This window comes from Garra rufa, chromosome 9 (assembly GCF_049309525.1).
Source record: "Garra rufa chromosome 9, GarRuf1.0, whole genome shotgun sequence".
Taxonomy (NCBI): domain Eukaryota; kingdom Metazoa; phylum Chordata; class Actinopteri; order Cypriniformes; family Cyprinidae; genus Garra; species Garra rufa.
In genome coordinates this window covers 17,516,583-17,540,138 of record NC_133369.1, presented here as the reverse complement: position 1 = coordinate 17,540,138, position 23,556 = coordinate 17,516,583, and the positions used below count along the sequence as shown (strand labels likewise).

The window sequence follows — 23,556 nt, the reverse complement described above, 5'->3', positions numbered from 1 at the left end:
TTGAAGCTGCACTGAAACTGCAATTTGGACTGAACCCAGTGGCCACCATTGAAATCCACTATAAAGTCCTGGAATGTTTTTCTCAAAAACCTTAATTTCTTTTCAGCTGAAGAAATAAAGACATCTTGGATGACATAGGGGTGAGTAAATTATCAGGCATTTTTAATTGTGGAAGTGAACTAATCCTTTAATAAACTCTAGCTTCTAGACATCCTTCCAAAACAGACCTGCTCATAAACAAGTCCAAACATAAACACGCCGCCTAATTCCAAATAATTGCAGCGCATCACAAACCCCATTCCATCCATATGTGTGGAGAGGCAGTTTTGAGAGTCCCGGAGCAGAAGCCAGTGATTGAGAGACGGCGGATGGAGGCAGGCAGCTCTGGGCTTCAGGAAACTTTATTAGATCATTGAGGGAAGCCAGCCAGGTCTGATAATGACCCTACAACTCCACCAGATGTGTCTCCCCACCAACTTCCTCTGTCAGGGGCCCCTGTGGTCTCTCATATCAGTGATGAATAAGGCCTGGGCATCAGAGTGTGGATAATGTGCAGATGGGACACGAGCCTGCTGTTTGAGAAAGGTGAAGGGCGGCTGGTAATAAAGACCTACAGGTCTCTGATCAGCTCTGTGAGCCTCGGTGCCTCACTGACTAAAGAGGGACGTAATAAGATACAACATGCCCAGAGAATTGCCTGGCTTTAGCGCTAATATCTGTGGGAACCTGCTTCCAGTGAGGAGATTACAGCAGATCGCTGTCGGACCCAAAGGTCTGGCTTAAGATGAGAAAGGACCAATTAGGTTATCTGAAGTGCTGCAGGTTTCTCTGCCTCCCACGTTGACCTAAAGGTCTTACTATTTCTAACCCATCCGTTGGACCGAAAAATGTAGAGCGCAGGTCTCACCTCACGACTCGCAACACATCCAACATGGATAAAGATGTAGACTGCAGCGTGACTGACGTCTAACTAACGATAAGAAATGACCTCCTTGCAAATGATTGTTAACCGCCTGACATCAAAAGTATGTGCCTCTACCTTGCTTTTCCTCTTTAGAATGAATACTTGCCAAATACGAGCCATAAAAATGGCTTGGTGGGTAAAAAAAAAACAGAGCTGTAATGTAATGTTGGTTTAAATCAAATTGTAAGAATGAAAGTCTAAATTGAATCAAATCGAAGAAATACCAATAAAAAATGTCATCTGAGAACTTTTCCCTGAGTGGAAAATGTACCATCATATGTTTATCTAGGGTTTCTATTATTCCAGACTCCATATGGAAACATATATTTACATTTATACATTTTACAGACTCTTCTATTTGAAGCAATTAAGCAACATATGTGAAATATAAGAAACAAGACCACAATTTCAGAGTAATTCAGGGAAAGAAATAAAAAATACAATTTTTTTCTCTTTCTTCTTGAGATAATAGGACATGTTTTGGCAAAAATAAAATAAAATAAAATTGTTTTTTTTTTACTTAATACTATTTTAAATATTAAAATACAAAAAACATGTATTATTTATTTATCTATGCATTTCACATATTTTATATTGTTGACAACAGTCAGTTATATTATTTTATTTATTTATTTACTTATTTAAATTGCAGCCTTTGTGATTTATAAATGACGCAAGGCATTACATATATATATATATTATTTGTATATTTGACCATTTTTTATATTTATATTTTTCATATTTTAGCGTCACTCCCACCTGTCACTAAAATGTAATGTGCAAATGTAATTTTGTTTCCTGTAGGTATCCAAAACCCCTCTGCACCTGTCCTAAACCTCTTCCTCAGCTATAAAATCTAAATTTGTCTTCTGACAGAGAGATACTGGTTATCGCTGCATAACTTCACCGCTTTATCCACACATAGGGACCAGACTTACACCCGTCCCCTTGTAAATAGTCTTATCTTCAAAGCAAAAGTTAGCTCAGTGCCGTGCTCTGAATTAAGAAGGGCGACTTGACAGGATCGCTGCAACATGAAGAAGTGAGAAAATACAACTGGGCCTTGTTTAGAAGAGCACAATGTTTGCATATGGAGACAGAAACAACATGAAAGGCTCCATTTTGCCACTCCGTACCATGGCAGTGACCTAGTTTCCCAAAGCCAAGGCACCCCATGTTATGACGATCAAAATCTGCCGGGTAAAATGTCTGTGTGGGGTTCATTTAAAAATACATGGTAAACTCTCACCACAGGGTGAATGTGAGATGTCAGTGTCTGTTTACGTTCACACCGTTGAACACTTCCTGCTGTGTTTTCAAGGTGTGACATCATTCTCACCTACTTAAACTTTGCATGCCTAGACTCATCTGTTGCCCTCAGAGAAGACTGAATGTCACACGACAGACAGTCCGCTTTAATTAAACCCAGAGGGAAATGTATTAATTACTGCACAGCGCCTGTGACTGCGGGTGAGGTGTCTTGGGTCTGGATATGATTAGAATGCTGATTATGATTCCATCACTGTCCTAATGACTCATTCATATATTTAACGCAACTTGATTATAGTTGGCCTTAATGGCTTTGGTACTATTTTCACTATTTAAAAAGTGCTACGTTTTTAGTTCAAAACTTCAAACCGATTTGTTCGATTTCTTTACAACTTGCTACTGTGCTTTCATTAGTATAAAATGTTCCTTTCACACAACAATTATGTCAAATCATAAGATTACTGTGACGGGTAATGAGAACATTTAATTTAATCGCCGAACAATTATGATCTTTCAATTTAGTAATTCAGCAAATTATGATCAAATTACCTTTAGAAGTACTGAAAGAAAATATCATTAAATACTATTTTACAAATATAGTATATAAATATGCAAAATATATAAAGATTAGTGTATCAATGTATAAATGTATATATATATATATATATATATATTCTAAAAGATAAATAATATTGCATAAATATAATACGTAAATATAAAAATAAATACGAAATAAATACATATATAAATAAATACTATTATATAAATATACAAAATCTAAATATATAAAATCATATTAAATAATATACAAAGATACATATAATAAAAAATTACACTTTTTCATGAATATATATAAAGATAATTATATAATTATATATTTTTTTTCAAAGATATTTGTCAAAGATAAATAATAGTATATAAATATGATACGTAATATTAAAAACATATATAACATATTAGAACATTTTTATTTTCATGAACATATTTATATATGAAATTCTAAAATCTTTATAATATTAAAAACATATATATATATATATATATATATATATATATATATATATATATATATATATATATATATATAATTTTTATCTATAATGATATAAATATAATTAGATAATTAGATTATATATATAATTCTAAAATAACATACCATTAAATAGTATAATATAAATATAGTATATAAACATACAGAATACAGATATATATAAATAATATAAACATACATATAATAAAAAATTATCTCAAATATGTAAATATATAAAATAATTATATAAAAAATATTAAAGACAATAAAAAATATTTTTATTTTCATGAATTAATATATATATATCAAGTAATAATATTAAAAACATACATATTATTAAAAAATATATTTTTATTTTCATACATATATATGGAACATTCTAAAAATATATATTAAATATAATATAAATATACAAATATATATATAAAAAATCATTTAAAATACATACTTATAATTAAAAATGTACAATATTTTTTTCTTTTCATGATAAAATCTCAATATTTCTTTTTCTTTAGATTACAGTAGATGAAGAAAAAAGCATTAAAAGTGCTTTTTTTTTTTTACCTTTTTAAAGTTTTGAAAGTTTTGAAAATGTACCACTTTATTGAGAAAATAGTTCCAAAAGATTTTTTTGATCTGTTGATTATTCTTTTTTTTAAGATTTATATTATACACTATTATTATTTTACTGCTACATTTGTGGATGTCTACTGATGAAGAATAAGGACAGCCGGCCGTCTCAGGAAAGTCTTATTCCTCTGGTAGTCTTTGACCTTCCATTCAAAATGGTGTAGATTATAGTACTTGGCTCACATTCCCCGTGAGATATGCTCTTCACAAGCCTCTCTATCCAGGTCCCCTGTGTTTTACTTCACCGCTGAGAACCTCACCAAGTTTTTATCTGTTTCATTGTGTCATCGGCATCCTATCTGTCCTCGCATCGAAGTCGTTGCGATCCATCTGCCTCTTTCACTGACTTAGCACCGGTGGCCGCCTAATCCAATTACTAGTTCTGCACTTTCTTGCCTCCCTCTGCTTGTTTTGATCTAGTTTCAACAATGGCTCTCAATAAAAGCCCCTTCCCAGCAGGCTGTGCACATCTCTCTGACACTTCCCGTTCGGGATGGGCTACATTTCAAAGAACTCATTGATTGTCAAGATTGATTCGGCTCAGGCGGGGCCAAACTCCTAATCACTTCTGTTTCGTCGCTTGACACGGACAGAATAAGACATCGGGAGACGAGACCTGCTGATGCACACTTATAGATCAGGCTTTGCCTTTCTTATTGCGCCTGCTTGTTTTGACTGGACAATGTTGATTTGCATGTGACATATGAAACATCCTCCAAATTTGTATAAAACTATAAATAAAGCAAGAAAAAAATTGCATGCTGCGATGTGGGCTTTTATTGTGGCTGCCCGAAGGAAGGCATCTGAGACAGGCAGGTTTATTATTATTATTAATAATACTATTATTATTTATTATTTATTATTAATAATAAAAATAAAATAATAATACTACTAAAAACAATAATAATAATAATAATAATAATAATAATAATAATAATAATAATACATATGAAATATGAAATAACAGTTTAATCTTTTTATTAAAAAAACATTTAAATACCATAAATGACTCAATATTATTATTCAATAAATAATAATAATAATACTGACAATGCTGTCTGAAAATGTTGCAATATTAATTGGCAAAGTGTGCACAGTTAACAATAATAATATCTGATTTTAAAATTAAATGAATACATTTTAATAAATAAATTACTGTTAACAAAATAAATTATTATAATAAAAATTGTAAAATATCAAAATAACATTTTAATACTTTTATTTTAATAATTTCAATAACATAATATTATTGACAAGACTGTCAGAAGATGTTGCGATATTAATTGGCAAATTGTGCACAGTTAATAATAATGACAACAACAACATCAATAATATTTTAAAAACAATTATTTTTTAAAATAAAATATATGTTAAAAATAAATTATTAAAATAAATTTAATAACTACACAATATATTTATTATTATTATATTAATATGATAATAATACATATAGATTATTACATACTGAAATGTATACTTTTGTTTGAATAATTTTAGTAACAAAATAATTTTTTCAACATTTTTTCAATAAATAATATAATATATTATTATAACAAACATATATAATATAATATATAAATTATTATTAATAATAATAATAATATAATACATATAGAATATTAACATTTTAAATCTATTATAATAATTTATAGAATAATTTTAATATAGCAAAAGCCAAAATTTTCAATAAATAATATAATAATATTGACAAGACTGTCAGATGTTGCAATATTAATTGGCAAACATGTGCACAGTTATTATTATTATTTATAATAATATCTGTTTTTAAAAACAATTTTATATTTTGTTAAACAAAATTAATGCATTTTAATAAAATAAATAAAATAAATATCTTTGTTCAATAAATGTAAAAAAAATCATATATTATTATATAAATAATAATAATATAATATATTGTTATGAATAATAATATGATAATAATACATATAGAATTTTAAATGCTGAAATAACATTTAATATTATAATATTGAAAAAATTAATGACAGTAAAATAATATTGTGTGTATATAATATATATAATTCATTTATAAAAATAATAATGTTTCATAAACAATATTTAAAAACAAACAAAAATAAATATAACATTTTATATTTTCTTTTATTTTCTTGATATAAAAAACTTTTCTTTAGATTACAGTAAGTGTAAGTCTTTTTGTGCTTTTGTGTTACAAATAAGCATTAAAAAAACATTTTGACGCTTGTTTTGTAAACGTTTTCTGCAGTTTTGAAAATTTACCACAAAATAGCAATAAAATATTGCAATAAAAAATAGATTTTGTTGACTTACTTCTTCCACTTACTCTGTAATTTGTTTTATTATTTTTTAATAAAATAAATTCTTATAATAAAAATTAATAATAATAATAATAATAATAATAATAATGGATATTCAATAATAAAAATAAATAAATAAATAAAATAAAATAAAATGTATATTGACAAGGTTATCTGTAGAGTTTGATGAAATACAAACACATCAGCCAATATCAACACCTGGAACTTTTCCCAAATAAAACTTTCCCTTAAATGTTTAACAAAACTACCAATAAAACAAGAAAAAAAAACAAACAGCATGCTGCGATGTGGGCTGTCCTTCCAGCTGTCACTCTGATGAGGCCAGTAGGAGGCCATCCGAGATGGACGGGTCCGCGGTGTGAAACGGTTTGCGACACAGTGTGAAATAAACTGGCAGAATAAGAATGGGCAAAGCTGTGCAGTCTTACCGCGCAGGAGATCAGAGGTGGAGTGTGGCGAGGCATGAGCGCGGAACAGCTGCCAATCAAAGTCATCCTCCTCCCCTTGGCTGAACTCGCACAGGCTGGGGTCGGAGTCCTCATCAAACGTGCAACCCGCTGCAGAGAGAAGCAAAACACTTTATCAGTCTTGATGCAACTCTGTGACTTCCTCTCATTAAAAACCTTAAACGGCTCGGAATACGTGCTTCCTACTTAACCTGACAAGTCTCTGAACATGAATTATTAAAAGCATCTGGCCGTATATTTAAAAGCCTCCGGGGCAATAACTTTTCATTTGGTCAACATTTGATGCGTAATTTGTTGACACTAAAATGTGCATTACAATACAACTCCTCCATCCTCTGGGGAGGTTAATGTGGCTGCAGGCAGACGTACGAGGACCCCCTGGCCCAGCAGCCTGATTAAGCAGCCGTGTGTTATTTGGGGCTCTGTTTCATCATGCGAGCCCCTGTGATCTGATATCTGTTTGTGCAGAGTGAGTAGTGCCAGACTGCACACTCACATATATTTCCAATGTCGGCTCTTTAGCCAGACAGCCATTCGCCAAAGCAATCATGCCTTCGTTCAACACACACAACATCCCCAAGGACACACACCTCCACCGATCAATCATCAATATTGACTGAAGATTTACGACACAAACATTGTGATACACCAATTTATCAGCAGCGACCAATTAACTAACTAAATAAACTGTCGAAGATAACCATCTGCCTGCTTAATAGTTGCAAATGTACTGTCAGCCTTGTCAGTATTATTTATTAAATATTATTTTAATAAAACAAAAAAAATTTAACTTACAAAGTATGTAAAATTATATTTTCTTAAATAAAAAAAATGATACTGATAATAATATTGACATAATAATAATAAAAATAATAATGAATAGTCGCAAAATCTACCATTAGCCTTATTGGTATAAATCATTTATAAACATTATTTTATAAAGGTATTCTAAATTAGTTATTATTTTTTACTTTTTATTTCTTATTTTATATTACTACTACTAATAATAAATTATGTGTGTGTGTGTGTGTGTGTGTGTATATATATATATATATATATATATATATATATATATATTTTTTTTTTTTTTTTTTTTTTTACTGACAAGCCTAAAAATGATATAGTTGTTGCAATTATTATTAAAAGACATTATTACTTTTTAAAGTAATTTACATAATATTATCTACTAAAATCTACCATCAGCCTTATTGGTATTTTATTAAATAAATTAAATGTTATTATTTTTAAATTATTAAACATTATTTTTATAAAGGTATTCTAAATTGTCTTTATTTTGCACTTTTTATTTAATTTGTTTTAAATATAATTTAATAATATTACTACTACTACTACTACTACTACTACTACTAATAATAATAATAATAATAATAATAATAATAATAATTATTATTATTATTATTATTATTATTATTGGAAAAAAACTATTAAATAAATCATTTAATTGACTAGAATTGACTGGGCTGTCAGTAGATGTTGCAGTAGTTAGTTAGGAAAGCAGACACAATAATAAAAAAGTATTACTATTATTATTATTATTATTATTATTATTATTATTATTATTATTATTATATGAAAATTATTTAAATAATTAATGATAAATATATTAGGGCAACTCTGCTCTTCAAAAATCACCACTGATTGAGAAACCCATATAATTGTATTCAAAAAACTAACAGTTCACGAAAGTTCACAGACTTCCTGTTGGGCCTTGAACACAGGGTCAACAAATACTTTAAGCTTTCTGTAACTATTCCAAACTATTATTCTAATCCACCAGGGACTTCTTAAACTTCTCAGGCTGCAACTAATTTCAGTTCCACATAACATTTAATACGCAGCACATTCGCGACCTCAGGGCAGCGGCTTAATGTGCCACCGCCTGAGCACTTCGCCACATCTGCTGTGGTCCCTCACATTAGCCATGTAGGGTGAGAAAGAGCAGGCAGCGGTGGGCAGTCGACAAATCCCAGTCACGTGCTGCTGACTTGAGCCAAGTCAAAGCAGACGGGGCAGAGGGGAGTGAAACCACGCTGGCAATGGCTTTGACAATAACTATGACATCAAGGTGACCCTCATAGCTGAATGCCTCATTACTGCCACCTCTGGGGCTGCCCTAACAACGGACAAATGAGGATAGCTTTACATCTGGCTAGTCCAACAAATTGGCCGCTTGCATTTGTCATTTCAAAAGACATCTGTGCTTGCATAATAGACATTTTCACTGTGTTTCAGTTTGCATTTTATTGGAGCCAACATAAAGTTCTCTGAGTTATTATTAACAACTGTGCAAAAACTTTCGAAAGGCATATTCAACATGGAACCATTGAATTGGTTAAAAAGTGGCAGTAAAGACATTAATAAAAAATTATATTTCAACTTCTATGCATCAAAGAACCCTAAAAAAAGTATCAGTTTCCACTAAAATATTAAAGGAGAAGTTCACTTCCAGAACAAAAATTTTCAGATAATGTACTCACCCCCTTCCTAGATGTTCATGTCTTTCTTTCTTCAGTCGCAAAGAAATTATGCTTTTCGAGGACAATATTTCAAGATTTTTCTCCATATAGTGGACTTCTATGATGCCCTGAGTTTGAACTTTCAAAATGCGACTTCAAACAATCCCAAATGCAGTTGTAAACGACCCAAGCCAAGGAAGAATGGTCTTATCTAGCGAAACGATAATTTTTTTTTTTTTTCATTTTCTCCCTTAAATTCAAAATTGCCCTACATCGCCTTTTTTGTTAAGGGTGTTTGATTATCTTTGCATGTTCACTTTGCAAACACTAGGTCGGTACTTTTGCAGTGATGTAGGGTGATTTTGAAATTATTTTTGAAGTTGAGGAAGAAAATAAGATGGAGGTTTTTTTAACCGAAAAGTTCAGGCAGAGCAAGACAAGATGAGAGTTTGAGATTGAAAAGTATATAAATTGTAATAAAAAAAATAAAAAAACAATCATTTCGCTAGATAAGACCCTTCCTTCTTACTCGGCGGGGATTGTTTACATCCACATTTGGGATCGTTTGAAGCCGCATTTAAACTACATTTTGGAAGTTCAAACTCAGGGCACCATAGAAGTCCACTATATGGAGAAAAATCCTGAAATGTTTTCTTCAAAAACCATAATTTCTTTACGGCTGAAGAAAAACATGAACATCTTCGATGACAAGGGCGTGAGTACATTATCTGTAAATTTTAGTTCTGGAAGTGAACTTCTCCTTTAAGCAGCACAACTGTTTTCAACACTGGTTCAATATGGCTTTTTTCTTTCAGACAAATACAATCGGACTTAAAGTAAAAAATGTCCTGGCTCTTCCAAGCTTTATAATGGCAGTGAATGGGTGTTGAGATTTTTAAGTCCAATAAAGTGCGCCCATCCATCATAAAAAGTACTCCACACAGCTCTGAAGTTTATTAAAGGCCTTCTGAAGTTAGTCGATGCGTTTGGGTAAGAAAAATATCCATATTTGAAACTTAAGTTCGGGAAATGGTTGTGTGATATGTTTGGAAGTCACTAAAAAGTGCTTGATTTTTTCTCTCACAAGGCTGTACAAACCCTGAAACAAATAATGTAATAACATTCAACTATTTCTGCCACAACAGTTAGAGTTACTACTTCTGGTTTGCTGTCGTGCACCAGCGCTGTTTAGAAAAGAGAATTTTGGGCAGAATTTGAATGATCTTGCAGCAACCTTATTTATTCTACGGCGAATTTAAATTCTTCTCACTGGATCTCGCAGCACTGTTGCATCTGTGCAGAAACAGTGTCGCAAAATAAACTTTGGTCCCCGAGTGAAGCTGCGTCGGCAGCTCAAACGAGTAGTGTGCTTTAAGCTTTTGTTGCGTTTGCCGTTTGATGTTTCTCATATGCAACAGAAATGGAAGCGCTTATAAGTTGAACAACACAGTGGTTGCACAAAGCGACTGCTCACAAAATTTTGATGCACCGACAGAAAAAATAGTCCCAGTCTGAAGCCCTGGACAGTTAGTGGAAGCTGGAGATTACAGTTCATAAAGTTTTAAATATGGATATTTTTCAAATGCATTGATTCACTTCAGAAGGCATTTATTAACACCCATGAGCCGTGTGGAGTACTTTTAATGATGGATGAATGCACTTTATTGGACATCAAAATTTCAACATGGATGAGCTTGGAACAGCCAGGACATTTTTTTAATGTATTCGTCTAAAAGAAGAAAGTCACATACACCTAGGATGGCTTGAGGGTGAGTAAATCATAGGGTCATTTTCATTTGTGGGTGAACTATGCCTTTAAGACAAATGTATTATATTGTGTTTAAATATTGTGAAACGATATTCACAACTGATGTGTAACGGCACATGTTGAATTTTATATTAAAGCAACACTAAGTAACTTTTTTTACCTTAAAATAATGTTTCCGAACTCATGTCAGTGGTTCATCAACTCATAACAGGGTGAAACGGCACTTTCGTATTCGCTTTGCGACCCTCTATCAGCCATAACAGCACTATGTAAGTTTGGGTCGTCGGGTCGCGGTTTTGTAGTTCAAATGATACTACAAATGCGACTTGCTTCACGGCAGGCTTCACAAAAGGTTTTCGCACTTTTATAAAGTCATACAACATACTCTACCTTGTCACTGGACATCGTTATTTCCAAAGCCGCTCCTGGATAGCCTTTCAAACAAATAACGTGCATGTGACACGACGGTAGGCTAAATTATTTACGACAGCGGTAATGGACAATTCCGCTTCTAACCTGTATTTGAGGAAAAGGGCATTGAGGGAAAAGTTACTTAGTGTTGCTTTAACGCACAAATGTGAGACACCATTTAGCAATTCTAAACAACCTACACACACAGTATAATTCCAGAGGTGTCAAAACAAAATCATTCCCATTATAATCCATCCACGAGTCCACGACTAACAAGTCTGAATCAGAGAAACGACTCACACTTACTGAAGCAAGCACCAAAAATATTGTTTAGCATATATTTAGGTCTAACTACAGGCATCGCATTACTCATAAAACACTGAAAGAATCATTAATGAAATACTTAAAGAATCGGAATCACATAACTGTTGAGTAGAATCTGAATCAGAACAAGAATCTAAAAAATAAAATCCCTAATACTTATGTGAGCCAGTATATCTGAGAGCACAAAAGAAGGCGAGAAACTTCCCAGAACTTCTGTCCCACTAGGTTTCATTTACACCATTCGCACAGGGATCCGTTTCTGTAGGAGCGGGAAAAGATACCAGAGCTGACAAACTCAGACCTTATTTAGGCAGTTACTCCTCTCCTAGCAAAGCAAATGACATTCGAGACGTTCTCAGAAGATCCTGAGAGAAACGTGGAACGCCCAGCTCTTCTTTCCATCAGCACACATCATCTTGAAGCCAAGCACAAATGATTTACCATCACGACTGAACAACAATCAAGTCCTCCTCGTTGCTCCCCCAAACCCCTCTCCTCAGCCTCGTCATGACTGCCTCCAATAAGTAATTACAATATAATTTGGCACAGCTACACAACACAGAGAAAACATCAGGCTTGTGCCACTGCCAGGGTTGAAAGCCCCTTGGCTAGACAGAATAGAGGCTTTTGTGTGTGCAGGCTCATCCGCTTGTTTTGTTTATTAATGTGAACAAGTTCCCTTTGGAGAGTTAGGCTGTTATTAGCCTTCATTAAAACGTTGAAGAATTGGCTTGTCTGAGCCCTCTAAGGACATACCGATGAATCCTGATGCATTCCAGCTATCAATAGCTTCAAACCTGCGGATGAAGATTCAGTTTAATGTCAGTCTTCTTGCTTTTAAGATACGCTTTTAACCAATGTACTGTCAACAGATGGTATTACGCAGAGAGTGTTCTGTTGCTGATTGCATGACAGTATATCTTGTAGCAGAAGGATAGAATTAATTAATTTACCTAATGAAATAACATTTTAATGAAATGTATGTTTTAAATACTATGAACAAACCATTTTAAAAAGGTCTGTGATTTTTCCTGTAGATTGCATCATTTGAGTGGTCACAAGAGTACGATTGATTGATTCATTCAGTTATCTGATTCATTTGAAACACTGAATCATCTCAGAAACAAATAAAAAATACTGGTTTATGCAGGAAGTGGCTGGGTGTGAGTCATTGAATGGTTCACTCAAATGATTAGTTCAAAATCAATTAATCATTCAAGAAATGACCATTCAAAAATTTGTTCTATGTAGTACGAATGTGTATAGGCATACTATATTTAGTAGAGCTGGGTTTTGACACAAATTTCACAATTCGATTAGATTCTGAATCACTGTACAAAAAAAAAAGTTGTTTAAACTTAAAAAAGTACGTTTTCGTGCTGCCTTAAAATTTTAAGTTTACTCAACTCAAATATCCACGTTTTCACGTAGTACAACTTAATATTTCATGCTGACTAAACTTAAATTAAGGCAGCACAAACACTTACTTTTTTAAGTTTAAACAACTTTTTGTTGTACAGTTAATCAGAATCTAATCGAATATAACAACTTTTTTTACAGTGTTCACAAACTTGTGATTTGATTCAATTCGATTTCCAACTGATTCGATATTGATTAATTTGGATGTATATCAGGTACAGTACATGCCAAATTTTCTCAAGCTCAAAAAAATCTCTCAACTAATGCTGTAAAAATATACACAAGAGTCAATTGGTATTACATTACTATAATACTGAAAGTTAAAATGAACTGATTTGTATACAAAAGCTTAAATTACATTCAATAAAGTTTTTATAATAAAGTTACAATTACACAATTATATTTCTACTCTGATGCGTTTTTTGAAATGTAAACATTTAATTGGTGGCTGTCATAAAAACTTGACGGATTTATTCAAACATAAATTAAACAATAAAGAACAGTAACAAAATTATAATTTATATGTTATATGGTACATATATTTAGCAAAACACTCCTCTCTAGAGATTTTTTTTAGCTGACTATAAGTTTATGGTCACCGAATGTTTTTATTTTTCTGAGGTAAATGTGACTTTATGTGATATTGTTTACAAGTTTGCGTGGTTGAAACACTGATTGAGCAATTACAAGAGACAAAATATGGATTTGATAAGTTGTACTCTTTTTTTAACATACGTTTTGTTGTTCATTTATGTTTATTTTATGCTGAAACTGGTTAAAGCAGAGGAGACGATCAGTTCAAATGCGTTTCGCGCTACCGCTTCTCCTGTAGTGAGGCGCATTTGTTGTTTGAATACAGTAATAAAATAAACAGAATTTCACATCTGAGACTTTCATATCAAACGTAATAGATCACAAACCATATTCTGATTTTGAAGGGAGGCCGGCTATAAAGTTGCATTCATTAACTGAAAACAGACTAGACTAATCTATTCTTGGGATTTAGGAATCGATATCATTTCATAAAAATTTGAATATATGAGAACATTTACTATGTTGTCATTGATGTAAATGTAAGTTAATTAATATTAACTTCTGATTTATTGAACTGTTTTCTAAAAGCATGACTGAATCACAGTACTCTAACCTTACTGCCAAATAGATCAACGAAGGGAATAAAATATTTTAAAGCTACAGAAATGTGCCAGAGAAAAAAAATATGCCTATTTTAGCATCAAACAGACAGTATTATCATGTTTTGCTTAGGGAACACCAAAAACATTTTTTTGCTAAAGATGTAACTACACCTCAACTGAAACCCAGAAGCAATGATCTAAAGAACTAAATGGATCTGCTGAAAACAGTACAGATCTAATCTGTACCACAAAAAAATGTTGTGTCTTCAGAGGTTGTAAGGATCGGCTTGCGAGCTAGATGGGGTTCTACTAGGGAGAAAAGAGCAGGGACAAGACAAATAGGATGTTGTCAGAGGATCAGGGGAATGTCTCAGATTTATCTAGAGCAGTAATGTTACAGAAAGGCAATTTGTTTAACAATGCTTCCAGGTTAGCACTACCTTGCCAAGGGATATTTAAAGTGTGTCCCACTTTGAAATGTGCATCCTATCTCAACCTCAACTTGCCTTCTGAGTTTTATTTTTTCATAAATTAGATTCTTCTCTCCAGACATGTTCTCATGAGTTTTGTGACATCCCTCACCACCTCGCCTTTAAATTGACTTCTTGTGCCACACTTTGAGTCCTACCTTTAGTATTGGTAGAAAATTCCTGAAGATAGATAGATAGATAGATAGATAGATAGATAGATAGATAGATAGATAGATAGATAGATAGATAGATAGATAGATAGATAGATAGATAGATAGATAGATAGATAGATAGATAGATAGATAGATAAACAGAATAGCGGGATATAAACTCACAATAGCAAAAATAAATCCAGAATTGCAATATTTTTTTTCTCACAAATGTGAGTTTGTATCTCACAATTATGACGTTTTCCTTGCAATTCTGACTTTCTTTTTCACAATTTACTTTTTTTTCTCCAAATTGTGAGATATAAATCTGCAATTGCGAGTTACAAACACACAATAGAAGGATATAAACTCACAATTGTGAGAAATAAATTCAGAGTTGTGACATAATTTTTTTCTCACAAATGTGAGTTTGTATCTCACAATTTTGACATTTTATCTCGCAATTCTGACATTTTTTTCTCAGAATTGTGAGATATAAACCTGCAATTGCAAGTTATAAAAACTGAATAGTGGGACATAAACCTACAATTGAGAGAAACAGAGTCAGAATTGTAAGATAAAAACTTTTTTTCTCGCAACTCTGACTTATTTTCTTAGAATTGTGAGATATAAACATGCAATTGCGAGTTAAAAATACAATAGTGTGACATCCACAATTGTAAGAAATAAAGTCAGAATTGTAAGATAAAACTTTTTTTCTCACAAATGCGAGTTTAAATCTCGCAATTCTGACTTTTTTCCTCTTAACTCTGCATTTATCTCACAATTCTGTTTTCCCAAATCTGAATTTTTTTCTCAGACTTGTGAGATTCAAACTTGCAATTGCGAGTTATAAAGTCAGAACAGCGGTATATAATCTCACAGTTTCAAGAAATAAAGTATGAATTCCGAGATAAAAACTTTTTTCTCACAAATGTGAGTTTAAACCTCGCAATTCTGACTTTTTTCTCTTAACTTTGCGTTTATCTCACAATTCTGTTTTCGCAATTCTGACTTTTTTCTCATGGTGCGTTCACACCGGATGCGACTTGCGCGGAAAAAACGCGCTATTCGCGCGTAGTTGAACGCTTGAACATTTGAGTTTACTCGCGCCATTCGCGAGGTAAAATTTTCGTCATTCGCGCGTGACATTTTCTTCACAACAGACGCGAATTCGCGTCATGGGAGGGGCTTCTGCCACTCGTCAGCGGTAAAGTAGTTGTAAACTAGGTGAATGAGCTCAATTTGCCAGCTTTAGCTTGCTTGTAGTCTCAATATGTATGTATATTAGGGGTGGGAAAAAAAATCGATATTGCAATATATTGTTGTGCTCTCTGTCGCAATAAATAATCAATACACTAACGGCCAATATCGATATCGACATTATTACAACACAAAATGATTAATTTACCCGTTGTCAGTGTCACTGTCACTACCCAATATCTACCATTCTATTTGCGGGGGGCGCTGTTCGAGTAAATAGGGGTAAAGTGGCGGAAGCAGCGCCAGTGAAGAACACAAGTTAACTAACAACAACGGAGAAGCAGCACAGAAAAAAGAGAAGAGAGAAGAATGGTGGAAAATAATGAAAAACAAATCAAAGACCCACCCGCTAGTTGAGCATGCTGATCAGTTAGTGTTCCTCAAGAAGAATATGCCTTGATGTCTGTCACTGTCTGTCACTGTCCAGGTTAACATAAAGCACTTTACAGTAACTTACTACTGACGTTTCAGTATCATGGTTTACACATGCTAATTAATGTTCACATGTTGTTTTTTAATGTTCATGCACTTTTATCTGTCTAGCTGTACAGTGTTTACATTTAAGACCAGGAGGCAGTGAGTTATTATGCAATTCCATATTTCTTTGCACAATTTGGAAATGTTGGCATTAATAAATGCATAAGATTTCCTTATTATGGGTATTTTTTTCTTTTTCTGTCACATATATCGTGATATATCGTTGATGAAAATTCTTCCAATATATTGAATATCGTAGATATCGCGAATCGTGATATTATCAATATCGTGGGCCACATATCGCCACAGAATTGAATCGTGAGTTACCTGTATCGTCCCACCCCTAATGTATATGTAGGTCAAATTGAGTAAAGAGCGTTTTTTAAAATTTACCAGATTGTCCGACCTCTTCACTCACTTTCTTCCTAGCAAGATCCTTTTTATTCCTGTTTCTACAAAAGTCCAAAGATGTATCGTACAGCTCCGAGTAACCACAGACAGCAACGGTAATTTTGTCCTCCATTGTTGTTTCGGATTTCTGCCTCCGTCACTACTAGAGCAAGCTCCTGATTGGTTAACGCGGCGCGGATTTTCGCCAAAGTTCAGATTTTTGAACTCACGCGTTTCGCGTGATTCGCGCGAATGGCGCGGCAATCGCTTGAAACGCTCAATGCGCGCCGCTTCATCCGCGCTATTCGCGCGTTTCGCGCCGCCTCATTCGCGCGTTTCGCGTCGCAGGATGGCTATTCGCGTCTTTGCATTGACTTAACATGTAAATCACTCGAGCTTGCCGCTTCATTCGCGTCCGGTGTGAACGCACCTTAAGAATTGTGAGATATAAACTTGCAATTGCGAGTTCTAAAGTTCACTTCTGAGGGGGAGAAAAGACTGATATGTTCTCAGAATTGCGAGTTTATATCTGACTTAATAACACACAATTGCTTGTAGATTGTAGATATAAACTCGCAATTCTATGAAAAAGTCAGAATTGCGAGATATAAACTTAAAATTGCAAGTTATAAAAACAGAATAGCGGTATATAATCTTACAATTACGAGAAATAAATTCAGAATTGCGAGATAAAACGTTTTTTTTACAAATGCGAATTTCGCAATTTAGACTTTTTTTTCCACAATTCTGACTCTATAACTCACAACTGCGAGTTTATATTTCACAATTCTGACATAATAAGATGCAACTGCTTGTAGATCGTAGATATAAAACAGAATAGCGGTATATAATCTTACAATTACGAGAAATAAAGTCAAAATTTCTCACAAATGTGAGTTTAAATCTCACAATTCTGACTTTTTTTCTCTTAACTCTGTGTTTATCTTACAATTCTGTTTTTGCAATTCTGAATTGAGTTATAAAGTTCACTTCTAAGGGGGAGAAAAGACTGATATGTTCTCAGAATTGCGAGTTTATATCTGACTTAATAACACACAAGTGCTTGTAGATCGTAGATATACACTCGCAATTCTAAGAAAAAGTCAGAATTCTAATATATAAACTTAAAATTGTGAGTTATAAAGACAGAATAGCGGTATATAATCTTACAATAACGAGAAATAAAGTCAAAATTGCGAGATAAAAACTTTTTTTTTCTCACAAATGCGAGTTTAAATCTCACAATTCTGGCTTTTTTTCTCTTAACTCTGTTTTTATCTTACAATTCTGTTTTTGCAATTCTGAATTGAGTTATAAAGTTCACTTCTAAGGGGGAGAAAAGACTGATATGTTCTCAGAATTGCGAGTTTATATCTGACTTAATAACACACAAGTGCTTGTAGATCGTAGATATACACTCGCAATTCTAAGAAAAAGTCAGAATTGTAATATATAAACTTAAAATTGTGAGTTATAAAGACAGAATAGCGGTATATAATCTTACAATTACGAGAAATAAAGTCAAAATTGCAAGATAAAAACTTTTTTTCTCACAAATGCGAGTTTAAATCTCACAATTCTGGCTTTTTTTCTCGCAATTATGACTAGAGTCAGAAAAAAGTCAGAACTGCGAAATGTAAACTCACATTGTTGAGAAAAAAGTTTTTATCTCAATATTGACTTTATTTCTCATAATTGTACGATTATATACCATTATTCTGTCTTTATAACTCACAATTTTAAGTTTATATCTCGCAATTCTGACTTTTTCTTAGATTTTTTTTTTTATTCAGTGGCTTAAAAAGAAAAAATGAATTTAATTGGCCATATATTTTCTCTTTTTCCTTTCTTGTTTTAAAGATGTTACCAGACAACAAGTGCAGCTACTATGTTACAGAGACAAAACACTTGAGAGCGAAGCATGTGTAATGTTGTGTGACACTTTAGCATGCCATGAAAATTTAACAGATGCAATGAAGTCAGTAAACCAAAATCAAAACGACTGCATCCCAAATGCAGTTTAGCACACCAGCCACATCTTTTTATACACACATAGCTGCAGGCACCCACACTGTGACTGTGTAACATTCAGTTTGTGGTCATTTGTCACCTGCCACCAATGGTTAACGCAATCCCCACTGTAACATGAAGTAGAAAAAGGTGAGTTTCCTATATACTTTTCTGAAAAAGTACCTTAAAAACTGTTCTTTGTAGCTGAAAATGATTTGTTGTCATTAACAGCCAAACATGATGATCCTCTTGCTGAGCTAACTCCTTTTTAGCCAAGGCTAAGTAATTTATGGGATTTGAAATTAATTAGTTTCTTTGCCTCTCTCCTCAAAGAGCCCCAGCTCTTTGATTTACATCTCGTGAGTACCGAAAGAAGACGCCGCTCCATACGAACTAGCTTTTAGCTTTGCCAGACGTTTAAACCCGCTCCTGCGCTAATCAGACATTCCCTCACTGCTTAGGCACGTGGCTGGAATGTGCCGCGGCTGTCTGGGCCTCAACCTAGCTCCTCTGCTAGCCTCATTAGCATCCTGGCGCACAGCCCTAACCAAGCATCAAGACAAAGACAAATCCTGTTTGTGTTGAGCAGGGAAGTCTCTCGCCACTCTACTGCAAGGCCATTCATCCTTTCTTAGCACTCACAATGAACGCATTTCATTTCCTAGCCCTGGGTTTAATGAGGGAGTCCAAACTCGCACAGTGGCATACAGAATGGAGGAAGTTTCACAGATTCTTTCCACAATGCATGCAACAATGAGCCAAAGATGGATGTGCTACTGTAGACTAAAAAAATACAATGATCTTATTGGGTCTTACCATAGTGCAAGTAACCGGAATGGCTGATGCACTGAATCCCGAACATACCTCACGGTTGGCCACAACGTTACACTAAACTTGAGAGCAGCTACGTAATCCAAAAACTCACCCAAAATAAATATATATATATATATATATATATATATATATATATATATATATTAAAAATACAAATTAAGCTAAGACTTATTCAATCAATTATTCCAGTGTTGTTATTGTTAAAACAAAACTGCAGTAAAACTATTAAAAATTGTAATTCAAATTGTAATTGTCATTCAAAGGTGATATGAATATAATACAATAATAAAATATTAATAATATAATAGTAAAAAATAAATAGTATATTAAAAACAAATTAAAACCTAATGAAAATTACAGAAGCAAAAAGAAACTACAATTTAAATGACAAAAGTGGCTGAAATGACTGAATTTATTTATTCATTTATTTAGAACAGAACAGAACCAGCGCATAAGAGTCATTTGTTAAAGAATTGTTTCTACAGTTTTGATTCACGGAACAGAACCAGCTCATGAGAGTCTTTTTTTAAAGAATTGTTTCTACAATTTTGATTCACTGAACAGAACCAACTCATAAGTGTCATTTGTTAAAAAAATGTTTCTACAATTTTGATTCACTGAACAGAACCAACTCATTAGAGTCATTTGTTAAAGAAATGTTTCTACAATTTTGATTCACTGAACAGAACCAACTCATTAGAGTCATTTGTTAAAGAAATGTTTCTACAATTTTGATTCACTGAACAGAACCAGCGCATAAGAGTCATTTGTTAAAGAATTGTTTCTACAGTTTTGATTCACGGAACAGAACCAGCTCATGAGAGTCTTTTTTTAAAGAATTGTTTCTACAATTTTGATTCACTGAACAGAACCAACTCATAAGTGTCATTTGTTAAAAAAATGTTTCTACAATTTTGATTCACTGAACAGAACCAACTCATTAGAGTCATTTGTTAAAGAAATGTTTCTACAATTTTGATTCACTGAACAGAACCAACTCATTAGAGTCATTTGTTAAAGAAATGTTTCTACAATTTTGATTCACTGAACAGAACCAGCTCATAAGAGTCATTTGTTAAAGAATTGTTTCTACAGTTTTGATTCACTGAACAGAACCAGCTCATGAGAGTCTTTTTTTTTAAGAATTGTTTCTACAATTTTGATTCACTGAACAGAACCAGCTCATTAGAGTCATTTGTTAAAGAATTGTTTCAACGGTTTTGATTCACGGAACAGAAACAGCTCATGAGAGTCTTTTTTTTTTAAGAATTGTTTCTACAGTTTTGATTCACTGAACAGAACCAGCTCATTAGAGTCATTTGTTAAAGAATTGTTTCAACAGTTTTGATTCACGGAACAGAAACAGCTCATGAGAGTCTTTTTTTAAAGAATTGTTTCCACAATTTTGATTCACTGAACAGAACCAGCTCATGAGAGTCTTTTTTTTTTAAGAATTGTTTCTACAGTTTTGATTCACTGAACAGAACCAGCTCATTAGAGTCATTTGTTAAAGAATTGTTTCAACAGTTTTGATTCACGGAACAGAAACAGCTCATGAGAGTCTTTTTTTAAAGAATTGTTTCCACAATTTTGATTCACTGAACAGAACCAACTCATTAGAGTCATTTGTTAAAGAATTGTTTCAACAGTTTTGATTCACGGAACAGAAACAGCTCATGAGAGTCTTTTTTTAAAGAATTGATTCTACAATTTTGATTCACTGAACAGAACCAACTCATTAGAGTCATTTGTTAAAGAATTGTTTCAACAGTTTTGATTCACGGAACAGAAACAGCTCATGAGAGTCATTTGTTAAAGAATTGTTTCTACAATTTTGATTCACTGAACAGAACCAGCCCATGAGAGTCTTTTTTAAAGAATTGTTTCTACAATTTTGATTCACTGAACAGAACCAACACATAAGAGTCATTTGTTAAAGAATTGTTTCTACAGTTTTGATTCACTGAACAGAACCAGCTCATTAGAGTCATTTGTTAAAGAATTGTTTCTACAATTTTGATTCACTGATAGGAACCAGCCCATGAGAGTCTTTTTTAAAGAATTGTTTCTACAGTTTTGATTTACTGAACAGAACCAGCCCATGAGAGTCTTTTTTAAAGAATTGTTTCTACAATTTTGATTCACTGAACAGAACCAGCCCATGAGAGTCTTTTTTTTAAAGAATTGTTTCTACAATTTTGATTCACTGAACAGAACCAACTCATAAGTGTCATTTGTTAAAGAATTGTTTCTACAGTTTTGATTCACTGAACAGAAACAGCCCATGAGAGTCTTTTTTTTAAATAATTGTTTCTACAATTTTGATTCACTGAACAGAACCAACTCATAATTGTCATTTGTTAAAAAAAATGTTTCTACAATTTTGATTCTACAATTTTGATTCACTGAACAGAACCAACTCATAAGTGTCATTTGTTAAAAAAAAATCTTTCTACAATTTTGATTCACTGAACAGAACCACCTCATAAGAGTCATTTGTTAAAGAATTGTTTCTACAGTTTTGATTCACTGAACAGAAACAGCCCATGAGAGTCTTTTTTTTAAATAATTGTTTCTACAATTTTGATTCACTGAACAGAACCAACTCATAATTGTCATTTGTTAAAAAAAATGTTTCTACAATTTTGATTCTACAATTTTGATTCACTGAACAGAACCACCTCATAAGAGTCATTTGTTAAAGAATTGTTTCTACAGTTTTGATTCACTGAACAGAACCAGCTCAAGAGAGTCTTTGTTAAAGAATTGGTCTACAATTTTGATTCACTGAACAGATTTGGTGGTTAAAAACTGTCCCTGATGCATAAATTTGATTTACTAAAAATAACCAACTAAAAATATGGAAATTCAGGGAAACAGAATACACTGGCCATGCTGTATGATTTTGATTTACTAAAAACGAACCATCTTAAAAGATCAATTTGTTCAGCAATCTGACTCCACTAGTTGCGATCTATGATTTTAATTTATTTGAAAAGTATCATCTCCAAAGATTCATTTATATTCTAATTTGATTCCACTGGTTGTGAAAAAGATTCAGAATCATACTACAGTGGTCATGCCTCATGATCATGCGCCTGTCATAAACACATATGAAGAGGTCAACTTGCCTGTAGCAAAAACAGAACAACTCCAATTAACCAGAGAGCGACGTAGGCATATTACCTCATTACCTGATCCATTGTAATATTTAATGACAAGGATAAACTTTAAATGCAAAACTTTAAGGTCACCATCTAAAAAGTTTAACCGGAAAATTCCAGATTCCCATTACGTATTTGCTCATCTCAATGAGGTTGAGAAACATCTTAGCACCTGAGGCACATTGGAAGTAGACGCTCTTGAGACAGTCATCACCAAATCCAAATGAAAAGTCTGTCTGGAAGCGCATTCACAGACTTTACAGAGTAACTGCCCGAACCGACCGTCGGAATACTAAATAAGAAGATGCGGCATTGGGATCTCACTGGCTGGAGCCCAGATTGGGCAGAGCTCATCCTTGCACCTGCAGCACTTCCTGTGTCAATACAGCTGCTGCAGGTCAATAGCTGTGGATTGAGACCTACCAAACTCCTCAGTCACAGGAAACGGCTGCAAGTCATAATATTCTCAGCAAGAACTGCCAGTTTAGAACTAGAAGTATAGCTCATAGACAAAAAGCCTGTCTGGAGGTTAATAGACTTCTTCAAATAGGCTGTTTTGTTCCATTTTCATATCAGTGGGGTTACTAAC

The 23,556-nt window shown here is 33.1% G+C and overlaps 1 protein-coding gene across 1 annotated transcript in view; it reads right to left on the bottom strand.

Moving 5' to 3' along the window:
* Positions 1-23,321, bottom strand: part of ptprub (protein tyrosine phosphatase receptor type Ub) — a 331,954-nt gene extending 308,633 nt beyond the window's left edge. Inside the window, exons 1-4 of the mRNA XM_073847765.1 lie at positions 23,292-23,321; positions 23,099-23,203; positions 8,671-8,809; positions 6,637-6,765 (exon numbers count right to left, since the gene is read on the bottom strand). Coding sequence (XP_073703866.1) covers positions 6,637-6,765; positions 8,671-8,809; positions 23,099-23,203; positions 23,292-23,321 — 403 coding nt within the window. The remainder of the gene's footprint in view (positions 1-6,636; positions 6,766-8,670; positions 8,810-23,098; positions 23,204-23,291) is intronic.
* Between the last annotated feature and the right edge of the window lie 235 nt (positions 23,322-23,556).